This window comes from Diceros bicornis, chromosome X (genome assembly GCF_020826845.1).
Source record: "Diceros bicornis minor isolate mBicDic1 chromosome X, mDicBic1.mat.cur, whole genome shotgun sequence".
Classification (NCBI taxonomy): domain Eukaryota; kingdom Metazoa; phylum Chordata; class Mammalia; order Perissodactyla; family Rhinocerotidae; genus Diceros; species Diceros bicornis.
The window spans coordinates 6,266,239-6,284,573 of record NC_080781.1 but is presented as its reverse complement, the minus strand read 5'-3'; the positions used below and the strand labels follow the sequence as shown (position 1 = coordinate 6,284,573).

Genomic DNA, 18,335 nt, shown 5'->3' with positions numbered 1-18,335 from the left:
GTAGTATAAATCATATGTGTCTCTCATCTCACAACACAGCAGAAACCTTTGGGGTGGATCTACGTTACTGAAATTTACAGCTTTACTTTCCGTGCTTCAGAAGATCAAATCTGACAGGAACATAATCTTCTTCCATTCCACTTGGCTTTTGCTCGTCATTCTTTTCATACTCATTATTCTGTAATCTGCCGAGACATTTCTTCAGCCAGAGAGATTTGCCCAACTCCATGTCAGGGTTGGTTGTCCCCATCTGTGCTTCTCTCCATTCTTCTGCATAGATTTGAGCCCACCGTGTTGTAGTGGCTTGATTAATTTTGTCCTCTGTCACACTTAAGGTCAAAGGAGGCAGGCTGTCTGTTACATGCGTCTGTGTACTCCTAGTGTCTCTGAGAGGGCTGGCCACATAGATGTGGCTCAATAAGTTTGTATTCAGGGAAGGGAGGCCGGGAGGGAGGGAGGCAACACAGTAAAGGGAGGGTATTACTTTATTTCACTTAGTTTTGTTTACTCCAAAGTGAAGGGATAGTAGGGTTACGAAGGAACATTGGCAACACAATAGATAATCAGAGAAACTGTGTCTACATTCTTTGCATTTTTGATGATGTAGGGGTTAAATTTAAATCACATCCATCACCTTAATCACTTGTATCAGGCAGTGTCAATGAACAAAATAAACCACTCTAGGTACGTAAACTGGAAGACATTTAATACAGGGGATTAGGTGCTTCTGAAATGATTGAAAGTGTTGAAGGAATGGGCTCTACACTCAACCTCCAGAAATGACTCCAGAGCAATATGGAGCTGAGCCTCGTGCTTGCTCTGAGGCATCTTTGGAGCAACTATCTCAGAGTTAAGAATCTTCCCCTGATCAAGCCTCTCTAGACATCTAGGAAGCTGAGGCATGAAGACGTGAGGACTACAGCAGAAAATCTTCACCCTTCCACAGTGGTTCTGGACAGCAGAAAGAGTGAACACGGGACAGGCAAGAAAATACCTTCTGCTTCTCTTCTGCCCTCAGTACTGCATAAGTGCATTAATTAGCATAGCCTAATTGAATTCAGAATCTTAGTGGCCAGATCACCTGGGAAATGTTTTTATTTCCTTTCCCACTAGAAGAAGGATGTAATGGATGTTGAATGCACACCTTTGTACACTCTCAATTTGTCCTTTCCCATTTGGTTGCCACTAACCGTGTATGGCTCTATAAATTTAAGTGAATTAAGGTTAAGTAAAATTAAATATGTAGTTTTTCAGTCGCACTGGCTACATTTCAAGCACTCAATAGCTTCGTATGTCCGATGGCTACCATATTGGGAAGTGTGTAGATAGAGCATTTACACTATTGCATTATACTGGGTAGCACTGCTCCAGATGGTCCGAGCTGCCTTCTTTTTCTGCATTTTTTGGTTCAGCAGAGTAACTGATGAATGAGTGAGTGAAGGAGTCAAGAGAGTAAGCATAGAGTTGATCAAACAGTGTTGAATTAGCTGAGTTGTGAAATGCAAAACAACAAGAAGAGACTTCTTTGCTGGGGTCCTTAGTTGTGTGTTTCTGGTCAAGGGAGTTAGGAGGAGACGGCAGCAAAGAAGCCCATGCCTGCATTGCCCAGGTGTAAAGAAGGCTATTCCAGACCTTGCGCAAAATCTCCTGAAAGAGTAGGATCATTAACTAAATGTTCATTTTGATCCAAACTTACCGAGTTTGCACTTGCTGCTAGATTGTCTTCACAAGTAGCTTTAATGATTATTTTGTTATAATGGAATTCCACTGGACACGAGAACGTCGATATCCCTCTTTTTGGGGTAGAGGGAGAACAAAATTAAATATCCAAGTCAGATTGTGCAAATGCCAAGTTTGGGTTAAATAGGTTCTATACAAATAGAGTTTCCCATCCATAACTAATATGTATGCTCCACCCTGGTGCTTCCTTTTCAGCTTCTGGAAAGTTATGAATATTACGACTCGCTCGTTAGTTTTGAGCAGACCTACCACAGAATGCCAAGTTGAATGGGTTTGCTCAGGGATGCACTAATGTCTTAGAGGTGCTTTGATGCCGACAAAACTGGGGTGATTTGATCTGGCAAGGAAGACAGGAAACACGAAAGTCCTCACGAGCTTTGGCTTCCCGGTCCTTTCAAGAGCACGCCATGCCTTCCTTGAGCTTGACGTGTCAGACGCCCCAGCCACACAGATAGATATTAAGCTGTCAATGTTACAAGCTGCTGCTCTCCGAAAAGGATTAGTGTTGACGCGATTATGTGTCTAACTGGAAGGACTTTCTTCCGTTTGAGAACCTACTACAATCACTCCACCCTCAAATAGATTTAATTTCTCGGAAATAGTAAGCCCGCAATGTATATCTACCTATGCCATTCTTATATATCGCTGACATAAACAATCTTGTTATCCCGCAAGCACACATTATAGATAAGACAGGCTCAAAAGTAGCTCTGTGAGATTTACCATAGGGGCAAATAGCAAAATCCAATTCCTCCTGTGAGGTATGCCAGATTTTATAAGGCCAATAGCCCAGGGAAAAAGGACACCAGGCCACCCGGCTTGGGAATACGATTGACACGGTTCTCCAACACTACCAATTGCGTGATTTCTTAGGAATTGTGTGTTGTTAAGCAAATGTGTAGAAAAAATGTATCCGGAGATGAGGATCAGTGCTAGACTTGCATGAGGTTTTAAATGTAGCATGAAGTCAGGGGAATCCTAATCTCTATTCAGCTGGTAGCCTGTCAAGAGGGACCTCTTTCACCCGGGGGCTCAGCGATGTCAGAAGCCTGCAGTGCAGATTAGGTTCTGGCTTTCCCTCCTGGGATGGGGCCTGGCTGTTTAAGCCCACAGAACACTCTGACTGTTGATTCCCATTGAGCTATGCAAAATCTGATCTCATGAAAGCTTGAGATTCTGGGTGCACAAGACGGTTCTCCTTAATTCAGCCTCTAAGATCTGGCTAGTGGCTATGACCGGTTTCTGGAGTTATTTTGACTACTTGGGGGTCAATACTGGAGAAAGATGAGTGGTTGATTTGATTGTCTGCCAAAGGACACAGATGCCTGTAATCAAACTATAATGAAGAAAGGTGTGTGGTGTGTGTGTATGTTGCACTTTCTGGGTTTGAAATGACACCTAGAGATAATATTTTCTAGCCATGGTTGACTTTTTGGGCACTCTGGTTAAATATACATTTTTCTTTTCCTGGAGGAAAGGCTGTCTTGTCGTGTCCGTCATTTGATTGGGCTATCGGCTTCTCCAATTCATTTCCCACTACGAGTCAGTTCTTCAAGTGTCTTGAAGAAAAAGTACGTGTTAGGATGTAAACTTCCTCATTTGAGGGAAGGGCACCCACCCCTCCTTTACTTCCCTGCCTTGGCCAAACACCAACGTCAGTTTTCCCTCATTGGTGTTGTAATAAACGGGGATTCTACTGATTTTAGAATTTGTGTATGAATTTAGGCAGGAAGTGCAAAAACTACCAAAAGCTAATAATTACTCAGGACGTGTCATCGAGCGGCTTGCGACTGCGAATGAAGTAGGGTATACTCATTTCCCATTTTCCTGGTGAGGAACATTCTGCTTTGATGTTGTAAGAAAAGTTTATTTAGTACAAAGGAGGGAGGGACATTTTCAGAGGCAAATTGGACCCCAGGGCTGGGTGAACTCGTTTCCTGTGTTTATAATTAGCAAGCAAGACAGAAAGGATGATTGGGATCATTACACAATGGCCATGGAGTTAACCTGAGACCCCAAGGATGACTGAGGCTACTCCGGCCCCCCTGCCGTAGGGTTCCTCAGGCTTGATTAAACCACCTGTTTGTAGAACTTATTAGACACAATTTTACAAAGCCTAGAAGATTCTTGTTGAACAATTCTGTGGGAAGATGTGCCATCCAGTGGGTATGAGGTTTCATGTCTGAAACATTGGTCTCTAAATCTCCATTTCTTCCTATAAGCCTATTTATAGCCACTTCATTACTTTTTTAATCATCTTTTGCCGATAGATATGTGTCCATGGTAGCTTTTTAATGATGCCTGCTAAAGAAAATTTGTGATTTTGAGATTTTAAGTAAAGATTACCTTAAGTATTTATTTTTAAATTTTAACTTGATTTAAAATGCTTCAGAAAAGTGAAGAGAATAGTACAAAGAACTTCCATATACTTTTCATTTAAATCAGGGTGCAGCAAACTTTCTGTCAAAAACCAGTAAGTATTTTTTGGCTTTCTTGGACATAAAAACCACAGACAGTATATTCATGAACGGGTGTGGCTGTGTTCCAATACATTTTATTTACAAATACATGCTGTGTCAGATTTGGTCTCTGGTCCCTAGCTGCTGGACCCAATCTAGATTTACCAATTGTTAACTTTTTCTGTGTGTGCTATATTTGTTTTATTGCATTCTCTTTCTCTCTATGTATATATACATACTCATAATAGTTAACTTTTTTCTCAACCATTTAAAAATAAGTGGCAGACATCATGATTCTTTACCCCTAAATATTTGAGCATGCATCTTGTACATAACTACCGTGGAATTATCAAATTCAGGCAGTTTAACATAGATGTAATACTATCATCTCATATATAGTCTATATCTGAGTTTCACTAATTGTGCCTACAATGTCCTTTATAGTATTGTTTTGTCTGATTCAGGATCCAGCCATCATCATGCTTTGCATTTGATTGTCACATGTCTTTAGTCTCCTGTAGTCTGGAAGCATTCCTCAGCCTTTCTTTGTCTTTCACAACATTGATATTTTTTATGACAGAGGCCTGTTGCCTTGTGGAAGGCGCCTTATTCTGGATTTGTTTGATATTTCCTTCTGGTTTGATTCAGGTTCTGCCTTTTGGGCAGGAACACTGCCTCAGTGATGCTGTGTTTTCCCGTGCATCATGGGAAATGTGTGTTTGCTGTGCATCACACCAGGGGCACACGGGGTGGGTTTTTCCCATTCCTGGAGAGGTGACCTTTATCACTTAGTTAAGGTGTTCTCTGCCAGGTTTCTCCACTGTAAAGTTGTCACTTTCTCTTCATAATTCATATTGTTTTAATTTGAGAAACAACCACTGAATATTATTTGAAACTTCCTTACTGGGGTTGGCCCAGTGGTGCAGTGGTTAAAGTTCGGCGTGCTCTGCGTCACTGGTCTGGGGCTCGCGGATTTGGATCCTAGGAGCCGACCTACACCACCCATCAAGCCATGCTGTGGTGGCATCCCACATACAAAATAGAGGAAGATGGGCACAGATGTTAGCTCAGGGCCACCCGTCCTCAAGCAAAAAGTAGAAGATTGGCAACAGGTGTTAGCTCAGGGCCAATCTTCCTCACCAAAAAAAAAAAAAAAGAAAGAAAGAAAGAAAGAAATTTCAGTACGTCCTAAAATGCCATAGCAGAAGATCAGGTGGAAAACCTGGAGGCTAAGACAGCATGCTTGGTCTTTAGGGAAACAGAATTCCATAATGTATCTATTTCAAGAGACTTCGTGATATGCATAATGGTCTGGTTAAGTGAGAAAGAATTACAATGAGAGTATGGTGTTCTGATAATAACTACCTTGATTAACTTCTGTTTTCCATTTTAATTGTTTGTTTGTTTCTAAACACTTTCACTGAAACTACAAGAGCTCTTGATGTCAGAGTTCCCTTTATTATGAAAAACAGTTGTGATAAAACGAGGCCCAGATTCCTAGATAAGCATCATGGCGGGAGAGCAATTACCTTTGAGTGTTTCAGAGAAAGTTGATTTGTGATATAAGATGTTGAAGGCGTAAACATTGCTGTGCTGGGTTGGCATGCTAATCCTCTGTGGTTCAGGCTCTGACGATTGTTCAACTGTACTTCTACGGGCTTCCTGCCAAAAGATTTCATTATTTTGGCAAGACACAGTGCACTTTTCGACACACAGGATTGTAACAATTTCTATACCAATTTAGAGCTGGAGAGAGTCCATGAATCCTTCTAAAGGCAGTAGGTTGCACATATTTTAGGAAATATATTGAGAAAAAATCCCCACATCCATCTAAAAAACAGATCTACAATATCCCAGAGAAACTTGCTGCCATTAATTCAGAAAACAGAAATGGTCTTTGGAAACTTCTGTTGATAGCATTATTATATGCTATGAATATATACCTGTATGAAATGAAAAGTTGGATTTTTTTTTTTTGGGCACCTGAAGCTTATTCTTTGCATCCAGCCAACAATCCAGACAAAAATTAAATATAAGCCATTATTTGATATTTTAATTATTCAACAGAAAATATTTTTGTGAAAGCATGCCATATGTCCTACAAAATGCACAGTGCCCTAGTCCCAGATTTTTCCTTCTAATTCCACCTTCTGGCCACATACACAAGAATAATGCCTCCCCCCCACGCAAACAAAGCTATTGGTATTTTGGCAAAAATTCAGCACTTTTAAAACAATTATTGGAACGTGCTTGAGAGACTGGAATTAAAAGAAATTTTTCTTCTTCAATTAAAAGAAAAAAGGTAGATATGAGGGAAATATGAAAGAATTAAAATAAATTTCTCCTTATTGGTGCTCTACAAATGGAAGGGAATGAGATTCACTGAGTACCTACTACGTGTACGTATTTCAAAATGTTGTCATTAAAAATTTATTTCAAAATAATCTGCTTGGGCAAATATTACTCTGCTCTTTTATGAATCAGAAACCTATGGTTCAGGGGTTAAAGTAAAACTTGAATGGAGAAAAACATTTAGCACGTGGTAGATGAGGAGTTCTCCTCCAGGTCAAGCCAGCTCCAAGGATCGGTGCTCTTTCTCTTGCCCTCAGACCTGACTGGAATCGTCAGTTTCTGTGTCCCTATGCGCACAAGACATCTCAAGCTCCGCCACCAAAATTGTACCTAGAAGGACACACACATCGAATCATCAGTGCTTTCTCACCATATTGGAAAACCATGACTGGACAGCAAGTACTACTCATGACCATTGTCACGTATCTCCACAACCAAATTCTTACATCCTCAAAGCTGAACAGTGAAATTGAATGGCATGTGTCCAATCGTAGACGGAGCCATGGACCTAAATCCCGCTACCCAGCCTATCGCTTCCATGAAGGTGTTTTAGTTCCTAAATCTGGAAGGTGTAGGGTTGGCTTCGATGCCATCCAAGATTCCTTGCCTCTCTAAAATTCTGTGCTTCCATGTGGTAACTTTTCTTTCTGCCTACCAACATGTTCCGCTCTCCTCATTTTCATGTCTTCGTGTTCCAATCTCCACATGCACAAACACAAAAAGAAGGAACAAAACAGATCAAACAAAAACATTTTGCTGAGCTATGAGATCTCCTCAGTGTTGCCACTCTAGCTCTCATATATCCCAACTTCGCAAATTCTTGACACTCCAATCTTCATACTTCCTTTTAGACATGTATCCTGGACTTTTGCTTGTAAACAAACATGGCTTTTTTCCCCCTTTCTAGACTGTAAAGAACTTGAAGGCAGGTTTTTTTGTGTAGTTCATAGATTTAGCAGACTCATCACTCAGCGTGGCACTGTGGTGGTAACAGAATTCAGCAAATGTTTGTGAAAGGAATGAATGAATGAATGATGTAGAGAGAAAGAAAAGAGAAACTTGGATATGTTCAGCCTTTCTCTGGAAGTCCATATCCACAATTTCAATAGCTTGTTGGGCATCCCTTCCTGCACATCCACCTCACACTCATCACGTTGAACGCTCAGTTCCACATCTTTCCCCATGTTTATTTCTCCTGCACCCTCCATCGTATTGACACCATTGATTCCTTTCAGATCGAGGTTAGAAATTTCGGTGCCTTTCCCATTCTCATTGCTCCCTCATTCCCATCTTTCAAAGCAAATCAGTAACTATGTCCACGAGCTTGCATCTCCATATTGCCTTTTGTAGGTTTATTTTCCTTTTCCTTTCACCCAATGTCCTCTGCCGTCCAAATGGCATATTGACACCAGAAATGGTGGAGAGAAGATTTGGGAGACATTGTAAAAACTTTTGCTCTGATTTCATTTGCTGCAATATCTCACCTGTCTAATCCATCTCCTATGCCAACACTCAAGGCATCTTAAACACAAATTGGGACAAGCAACTGGTCTAAGAGTGTTATTGGCTCCTCATTGAATTCCAAGGACCATCTTTCTAGTCTTGTATGTTACTGCGTTTTCTCCTCTTTTAGCTCTCACACACCATACTCCCCCCACCCCGCCCTACATATATATAAGATTGCCCAGACCTCAATTCTACTTATAAGTGCTCAAGTCCTGCTTATCCTTCTAAGCTAATTCATGAGTCCTCAATTCTATGAAATCCTCTCCAATTATCCCACGTGGAAATACATATCACTTCTTTAGTTTCTTTTGGGACATTCTTCTTCTACCACTTATTTTATGCTTCACTGTATTAGACTTATTTATTTACATGCTTTTCTCCCATAAAGACTATATGCTAAGTCAGGGCAGAACGAATCTTTGCCACATTTTCCCCCACTTTGGTGACTAGATAAGTACTTCACACATAAGAAATACCAATCCGTGTTGATTTAGCAGATGTTAATTTGAACAAGTTGCAATGTATGGAATGCTGCTTGCTTTGTTTTAGCGTGGTTTCTATTTATTTATCATAATGTAATTTTGGATTCTATATCCTTGATTTTTGGGCATGTGTGAAAATTTCAATTTTGTATAAACCTTTTTTATTTCAGAATTTATTGTGATTGCTATTTAGATAATATAATTTCCTTTGCTGTACTTTTATGAAAGTGTTTAGTTAAATGTAAGGTATGGAATTTCGTGCTGGACTGTCCAGACGGTAGTTCACCACAGCATTATCAATATTTTCCCTCTATGTCAGTACTTTGGCTCGTAAGAGTTGGATCCCTTTGTCTGTGATATGAAATACTGTCTTATTGGTTGTGATTACATAAATGCCTTGGAATTTGTAGCACCTATGGCATTCTGGAACTGAATCCTCTTTGGGGTCATAATAATTTAGTAATCTCATACATTTGCAAAGTACTTTTTGGTTTCCAAATCCTTTTCACATACATTATCTCATTCAGCCCTTGTAGCATGTGGCATAAATAGGGCAGTGCTTAATTTGGAAATAACATTTCTTTGAGTGTGCCAAAGCATGGGTCCAAATTCCAGCTCCTGCTGTCTCAACTCTAGTCACTTGTTTGGTTTCCTCAACCTCTCTGAACTGCAGTTTCCTCCCTAAAATGTAAGGATAATAGTACCTAATTTTACATAACTTCACAGATTTGTTGTTATGGGGCTCCACTGAATAACTAATTTTAAAAGCGCTCCATAAATCTGTAAACGACCTGGCTCTCGTTCGCGTTCAGTCATATTTTAACAAGTTAATAAGGACAATCGTATTCTCACATTTGAGTTTGCAAACTGAGGCTAAATAATCGATGCGATTTTCCCACAGCTGTAGATTAGACACATGGCAGAGGTAGGGCTCAAACCGAGGCTTTCCATTCCTCCATTCTGCACTAGCTGCATGACCGTGGTGCACGGGAGTTGTTCCTTAGAATCTGTTCTCTCCTTTGCATCCTCAGTCCCATATGCCTTATGAAGGGTTATAAAAGGGTTAGCAGACATGTTCCCTCCTAAAGAAGAGTTTATAGTCAATAGGAGATAGTATAACTTCAATACAACTCATAGACTGTCCAAATTAATCAAAAACAAAATGTGAGAATTCTTGGGGGAAACTATAGATGCTACATGATCACAGAGTAGGGAAATTAATGTGTGCTGTGTGGACGGCATTGGTCAAAAATAGATGGTCTGAAGCAGCTGTTGATCTGAGTGGAGAAGGACAGAGCAGTTTCTCTTTAGGGAAGAAATATAGTAACAGAGTGGATGTGGAAGGGATCTTATGTTTAGGGAACAGAAAAGGGACCAGCTTCACTGAAAGTCATTCCTATGAGGTTGAAGAAGTTGGTTAGCCCAGGATTTACTTGTTGACCAGATGTTTTGAATGTAAAAACCATATACTTTGGGTTTGCAAATTATTGACTAACTTTATCAGGAAACTCATATTATGAAAGCCATGTTTTAGAAGGATGAATATGGGAAAAATATATAGAATTGTTACATGATTAGAGGTCACAGTTCTGAGTAGCCCTTACTCGTAACTCCATCCTGGGGAAGTTGTTTCTCAGGATCAACTCTATTATTACAACTAATCCAATTTCTGTTGCATTTTGTTCAAAATTTCTCAACCTTGGCACTTTTAACATTTGGAGCCAGATAATTTTTTATCACGTGGCGGGCTGTCCTGCACGTTGTAGGATGTTTAAGCAGCATCCCTGGCCTCTACCTACTAGAAGCTGGTACCTCTCCCCTCAGTTGTAACAAACAAAATTGGCGCCAGACATTGCCAAATGTCCCCTGGGAGTACAAAATCACCGCTATTTCAGAATCACTTACTTAGAGCAATTAAAATAATTTATCTAGTATCTTATGCTGTAAATAAATTGCAATAAAAAAAGGCCTGTACAGTGTTGTGCAGTGTATTTAAAAATTGGAAGAGTTTACATAAAATCTGTATCACTGGCTTGTCTGTAAGGTTTGGAGTGCCAGGCAGTTCTGGACACGAGCCAGAAGGCAGTGAAGAGCAGTTGTTTTCTGCATACTGGGTGAGCTCCAGGTTACCATTCTTCCTGTCACTCCCAGTTGGTCTTGACTTACCCCCCTTTACTCTTATTCATTATTTGCTTGGTCCCTGGAAGTATCTGAGTGTGCCGACTGTAGGTACTGCTTATAAAAATGTAAATTTATCAGTAAATGTACTCAACAGGTGTTTAGTGAGCTGCTACTCTATGCTAAGAATATTGTAGTAAATGTCACAGTCTCAGTGCTCATGTATCTTACATTCTGCTAGAATAATGTATGAACATGTTTTATATTACTGTACATTTAAAAATGTAAATTAGAACTCTCATACACTGCTGGTGGGAGTGCAAACTGGTGCAGCCACTATGGAAAACTGTATGGCGATTCCTCAAAAAATCAAGGTTAGAACTACCATATGATCCAGCTATTCCAGTGTTGGGTATTTATCCAAAGAACTTGAAAACACCAATTTGTAAAGGTACATGCACCCCTGTGTTCATTGCAGCGTTATTCACAATAGCCAAGACTTGGAAGCAACCTAAGTGCCCATCAAGGGACGAATGGATAAAGAAGCTGTGGTATATATACACGATGGAATACTACTCAGCCATAAGAAATGATGAAATCCAGCCATTTGTGACAACATAGATGGACATTGAGGGTATAATGCAAAGTGAAATAAGTCAGAGGGAGAAGGTCAAATACCGTATGATTTCCTTCATTAAGTAGTAGATAATAACAACAATAAACAAACACATAGGGACAGAGATTGGATTGGTGGTTGCCGGGGGGGAGGGGGCGAGGGAGGGGGGGTGACGGGGATGGTTTGGTACATGTGTGTGGTGATGGGTTGTAGTTGGTGTTTTGGTGGTGAACATGATGTAATCTGTGCAGAAGTGGAGGTGTAGTGATGTACACCTGAAATTTTTACAATGTTGTAAACCAATGTTACTGCAATAAACAAAAAATTAAAAAAAAATAAAAATGTAAATTAATATAGAATTACCATCTAAACAAATGATATTGTGAACGTATCTTTCTAGGCTCAGTAAAAAATAATTGGTTTAAATGGTGATCTGTGTGATCAGCTTTCTCAACCTATTTTTTTTTTTTATTTCTCTGAAATGTGAAGTTTTTCTTCATTGAGCTTGAAGTAATAACCTAGGAAGAAGTTATTTCAAACAGTTGATCATCCTAAAACTTGAAAGCCTAAGACACTTGCTAAAATATTTACTTTGAGTGCTGTTTTTTGTAGTTTGAGGCAGTATATGATCATGGCACTCATAGTTGCAATATGTAGTAAATTCCAGTCCAGTGGTCTGCTTGTTGTATTATTTCTTGCATAGTCTCTTGTCTCATGGAAGAGACATGTGGGACTATCTCCTTTTGGCAAACGTTGTTTTTATTATTATACTTGGAGAAGCAAGAAATGTTTTCTTCTTGTTGAAGTGTGAGAGAAATGGCTGTCATTTTTTTTTCTCTTTGGCTTTTGTTGGAATCGTTTTACCTGGCCAAGAGCACTATAAAGAAATAGAGCTTTGGCAAATTCATCCTGCAAAGATTTATTCAGAGATCTACATCTAGGCTATTCTTGACGGGTAGTTTTCACAGAGGGTTATTGAAAGAAAATGTTGCCTGTTATTCATCACATTTTGAGATGTACCTTTTAACACTGCTGATTAGCAGCTATGGGAAATCAGGCAAGCATGCAATTAAAATGGAACTTTAAATGAAGTGCATCCACCGATGCTAGACTTGACAGATTCTGGATTAACAAGAAGACAAGTGCGTTATGTATTGCTTCCATTAGCATTTCAGAAACATGCCCGTTTTTGTAAATGATATTTGTTTTGTACAAAGTATTTGGCTGTTCCACAAGCTGTCAGGAATATGGCTATCTGGAATTAAGGAGATCTCAAAGAATTGAGACTTTAATGCACTGCTGTCTGCAGTTGTGAAAATGTAACTGTGTGTACATGTAGTAGCATTTTTTCATAATTTGCATTTTCAGCAATGACGGAAAGCAAGAATTACGTAATTATTTTGAGACATTGTTAGCCAGATTGCACTGAGTGGTTTTTATATGGAATAAATGCTTGTTGGATGTTTTCTGAATGAAATGACAAAGACTTAACTTGTAAGTAGCTGGACTGGTGTCCACGAAAACTCCCCAGATCTTGTGGAGTGGTCCTGCTACTTCGTAGGACATTTCTCCAAATGAACAAAATCTCAAAGTATTTTGAAGAGTGCCATTTATTCATTTCAAATGGTCTTGAGAAGGAATTAGGTCTAAGCATACTTAATTAAATGACCACTGAACTTTTTTGGCCAGCAGCCAATGTCTTACAACAAATAAGGAGACCTTTGAGGATAAGGCATTGGATGTACCCTTAGGAAACGTTAGTTTTTAACTCCTTACGCAACTCATAAAATATGTAAGGCAGACAAGTTTTTAAATTATTTCATTGCTATTAGAAAGATGGTATTCCTTTAGAATTGTTATATTTGTGAAAAATTGTGCGTTTGTTTTGGAACACGCTTGGGAGAGGTGAACACTAATAAACTTGGAACAAGCTTATATATGTCTTGGAAAAATATCATTGAAGAGCTCTAGTTTTTTTTAATTAAAATAACTAAAAATACGTTGTTCATATGCAACATTAAGAATATAAAATCTAAAATATTCTCATAAGAAATAGATTTATTCTAATAAAATTTACATGAAACAAGAAAGAGACATTACAGACTTTGTTTTCATCAAGTTCTGTAACTTCATTTTTTACCCCCAGCTTTATTGAGATAGAATTAACAAATAACATTGTATAACTTCAAGGTATACAATATGATGATTTGATACGCGTATATGTTGCAAAATGTTTACCACAATAAGGCAGTTCTTTTCAAAGTTTAGTAAGCATCAGCATTTCCAGGAGAACTTGTTAAGCGATTCCAGAGCCCCAATCCCTGAGATTCTGACACTGTAGGTCTAGGGGCAGCCCATGAGTTTGCATTTCTGATAAACTCCAACGTGACGTTCGTAGTACCAGTCATTGATCACACTTTGAGCTTTAGTATGATGAATTGGGGCTGGCCCCGTGGCTTAGTGGTTAAGTGCGTGCGCTCAGCTACTGGCAGCCCGGGTTCGGATCCCGGGCGTGCACAGAGGCACCGCTTGTCCAGCCATGCTGAGGCGGCGTCCCACATACAGCAACTAGAAGGATGTGCAACTATGACATACAACTATCTACTGGGACTTTGGGGAGAAAAAGGAGGAAGATTGGCAATAGATGTTAGCTCAGGGCCAGTCTTCCTCAGCAAAAAAGAAGAGGATTGGCATGGATGTTAGCTCGGGGCTGACCTTCCTCACACACACACACAAAAATAATAATAATAGTATGATGAATTGACAACTGATACATGGGCAGTAGTTTGTTTTCATATAAATATTTTTGACTGAAAAAAGTGGCAATGGATATTTGAAAATTAATTTTTACAAATATAGAGTCTTCCAGTTTTTCTTTAAACTATATCTTTATTTTAAAACAGGGAGGAGGTTACTAGAAAGTGGAGTGAAAAAGTAGTATTGGTATATATCCCGAAGGCTACATTATATGTGTCTGAAATTTCACTGAGCGTTTTGATTCTAATTGAAAAATTTATCAATAATGAAAAAAAAATAGCATAGATAAAATAATCATGAGCATATGGAAGCCAGGGGTATGCCAATATTTAGATGATTTTACAACTATACATGACTGTTAATTTTTACTAATTAAAATTTGCATTAAAATATAATTTTGAGAATCAAATCTCCATTCACGTGAATGTAACATTTTAATTTCGACCATGAGGCCTGGCTGTAATCTCTTATTTATTACTATATATTATATACAGTATATTTATATAGTAGTACAGTACTATATTTTATGTACTATAATTATATACTATATATAGTAGTATATATAAATAAACTATATATTATACATATGTATATCCTTTGTTTATTCAACAACATTATTATTATGACAATTGTTATTGAATAACGGAGCCTAGCTATTATCTTTGACTTACTAAAATATATATGGTAATAAATTATATATATATATATTCAAACTTTATTCTGAAACTCTCATGTCAGACTCTAATGTTCAGGTTTATTCAATATATTTTAATAGAATAATTAGACTGGATGAATGTTAATGCTGTCGAATTCAGTGAGGTAAAGACATAAGTTAACAACAGTACATATGTATGTATACATACATATATTTAATACAGCGCAATTTCACTCGATCACGTACAGGATTATGAAAAATAACCATATGTTGCCAATTTAAAACCAAGTTAATATTAAAATTCGTGAGAAAAAAAGTTCATCTGTAACAACAACGTTTATATTTATTAAATAAAAACATTTCTTACCCAAATTGTTCTGCCTGATAGTGAATATCACCACTTTTCCTATACTTGACCTCCCGACAGTACAACTTTTCTTTTTCAATTGTGTAGACATATACGTTTTTTGTCCCTGTTCTGTAATGGTGGTCTTGCTCAGATTCACATTATACACAGTTAAAATGATCCACTGATTAGTTGAGTTTCCTAAACGAACTGGGAGAAGCAGGCATTGAAAAGTAAGGAGCACAGGTGAATTTTTGCCTTATGACCTTGTTTCTTCTCCGTGTTTGCTTATTTATTCTTGTTATTACTCTCTCCCAGTGCCTGGAGCCCTGCAAGGAATCCTGGGACCTGCAGAAGCAGCAGTGCCAGAGCTTCTGTGAGGTAAGACGGCTCCAGTTCCCGGCCAGAGGTACTTAGGACACGGCTTAAACCTGACAGTGCTCCAGTGGAATCACTGCCATAAAAGGACCCACATTCTTCTGCAGCTCGGGGAGTGCAATTTACTTCAGGGGGGCACGTGTCTGTGTATGTGTGTGTGTGTGTATATGTGTGTGGATTCATGTGAAAAAAAAATTGAGTCTTCTTAAAACCAAACCACCCACTGCTTCCATTATTGGTTAATCAGATAGAAAAAAAAAAAAATTTATTACCTATGCTGGGAAGACTAGAAGCTTGTTATTTTTGCTGAGGAAGATTTGCCCTGAGCTAAAATCTGTTTTTAAAGGTACGGGCTGTTGCCATCCTCCTGTCTCACATCGTGGCTATTCTGTGGGTAATTCTCTGCATGATGTTGAAATTCTCATGGTGTTTGGGAGAAGACACCTGTTTTATTTATAGTGGGGCTTTCAAACATTTTCATCTCATTGTTCACCCTTTGGGATCCCCATATCCTGGGCAGAAGGCCTGTCTGCTTTTAACATACAGGAGGCATCTTACACGCCCTGTGCTTTCAGTTAAATAAATACTGTTAGTGTCCTGGGAGATCACTGTCTAAAATCATCAATTGTGGTGAAGAGGGGTCCCGAAGGGCTGCTTTGCTAGACTCTCTCCCCCAGGGCAAACCAGAGATCCAGGGTCTGAGCCAACCTGGAATCTGCCAAGGTGAGTCAGCAGGAGGACATGGGGCCAGGCTGACTCCATGGTGGCCTCTCCAAGTAAGAAGAATTGGAAAGTAACAAGGGCTAGTGGAGAACAACAGTGGAAGGTCCACTATGGCAGCCGAAGAGGCTCCATTGAGGGTCTTGGGGAGTGCACCAAGAAGAGATGCCCCGTGGCCTCAGAATGAAATGATGTTATGGGGCTTCTTGGAATGGAACCAGGGGTTGATCGGCAACTCTTCCGAGCTACTCCAGACAGACATAGTGGTCTGGTCTTCCCCCCGCCCTGCAGTGAGTTCTGGTGGGATCCTTTGCCTGGGTTTCACCTTGGAAGCCACATAGGTTGCATTCTGAGAATATGACTGTGGAATTGGGGTAATAATACCTTCATCAATTTTATGGTGCATAAAATATCTCCACAGTCATATCATTTGACTTTCCCAATAAACATGGAGGTAAGCAAGGTGTCTAGTGGAGTCCACAAGAGTTGTGTGTGGAAGCCATGGATGACTGGAAAGTTGGAGCTCACCAACTCCAATGACTTTCCCACTCCAGGTGGAAAGACAGGGTCTAAACCCCCTGTCTCTGACATCTCTCCCTAAGTGTCCAAGGGCTGCTGAGTGTGGACATCACTTGGACAATTGCAAGTGAATTATAGTGTTATAGTCTGAGTTTAGAAAAGTGTATAGTATCATTTTAGAAAAGTGGAATGAAAGTGTTTCTCAATTACTAACATGATCAATACGTGATCTTCTTTATCTTAGTTTTATCTTGCTCTGAAAGTTCCTACTCAGCATTTGTGACTAGCTGGAATATTGGTGATCGGCAAACTCTTGCATAGTGATATCTGTTGCTGGAAGCGCTTCAGGCCTGAGGATTACCGTCAATGAAGTCTTTGGAAGCATTAATTGGGAACATTAAAAAGACTCAAATTATCCAAAGGACTGGCAAATATTCAAAGTTATTTAGCCAATTGCTTTACTACTGACATTCGTGGCTAAGCTAATGATTTAGTGTTGTCAAATAGAAGAACCCTCATATGTCTTTTTGCATCCAGCCCCTTTCTAGATGTTGGAGATGTTACAGAGTAGCATAAGTCATGGTTCCTGCCCTCACTCAAGGGAGCTGACATATTATCCATCTGTTTTTTCAAAATATTCTGGCTTCTTCAGGGACCCAATGCAAACTTTTCCGGAAAACATATGCTTACCTGGCATTCAATTTAATGTATCTTTATATTAGTTATCTATTGTTGTATAATAAATTACCCCCAAGCCTAGTGGCTTAAAACAGCACACATTTATTATCTCAGTTTCTGTGGTTCAGGAATTGGGGCATGGCTTAACTGCGTTCTCTGCCGCAGGGTCTCTCAAGGCTGTAATCAAGCAGTTGGCTGGGCTGTATTCTCATCTAGGAGCTCAACTGGGGGAGAATCTGCTTCCAAGCTCATTCCGATTGTTGACAGAACTCATTTCCTTGCGGTTGTAGGACTGAGGTTCTGTTTTCTTGCTGTCTGTTGGCTGGAGTCCACTCTCAGGTCCTAGAAGTTGCCTCTAGTTCCTTCGCATGTGGCTCCCTTCATAGGCAGGTCACAATGTGGCTGTTTACTTCAAGGCCAGCAGGAGACTCTTGATCTCCAGTCTGCTGAGACAGAGTCTTATATAACACAGCATAACCTTAGGAGTGACATCCCTTCACCTTGGCCAAAATTTTATTGGTAAGAAGCAAGTCACAGGTCTTATCTCATAGTTTCTGTACCCCCTGCCATACACCAGCACACACACAAGGAGATACACCAGGGTGTGACTCAATGGGGGCCACTCTAGGGTCTGCTACTACAGAAGGCAAATAAAAAGAAGAGATTCAGGCCCATTGAGATATAGAACAGAGCAGAGACATCAGAAATAAAAAACAGAACTGATGCAAAGACAAGGGGAGTGAGCCATCCTTGTGTCTTCTATGCTCTATAAAGTGCACTCCTGCTTTTATTTTGTATTCTTTTCTGCACTCAAACCATATGTCTATATGAACTAAAATGTGCTCTTTTAGAATCTTGAGGAACAAGATGTGCCATGCTGTTTTCCTTATAAACACTTTATCCCTTAATATCACCGACTCTGAGTTGTTATTTTTGTGTCTGATCCCTGAGAACGAAGATATAATTGAAGGTCATTTGAAACTTTTCTCCCTGGAAATTCCAAATGTGA

The 18,335-nt window shown here is 39.4% G+C and overlaps 1 protein-coding gene across 4 annotated transcripts in view; it reads left to right on the top strand.

Moving 5' to 3' along the window:
- Nucleotides 1-18,335, top strand: part of ANOS1 (anosmin 1) — a 187,822-nt gene that overhangs the window by 92,913 nt on the left and 76,574 nt on the right. For all 4 annotated transcript variants that reach the window (XM_058535399.1, XM_058535400.1, XM_058535398.1 and 1 more), the window contains exon 3: nt 15,350-15,412. In XM_058535399.1, coding sequence (XP_058391382.1) covers nt 15,350-15,412 — 63 coding nt within the window. The remainder of the gene's footprint in view (nt 1-15,349; nt 15,413-18,335) is intronic.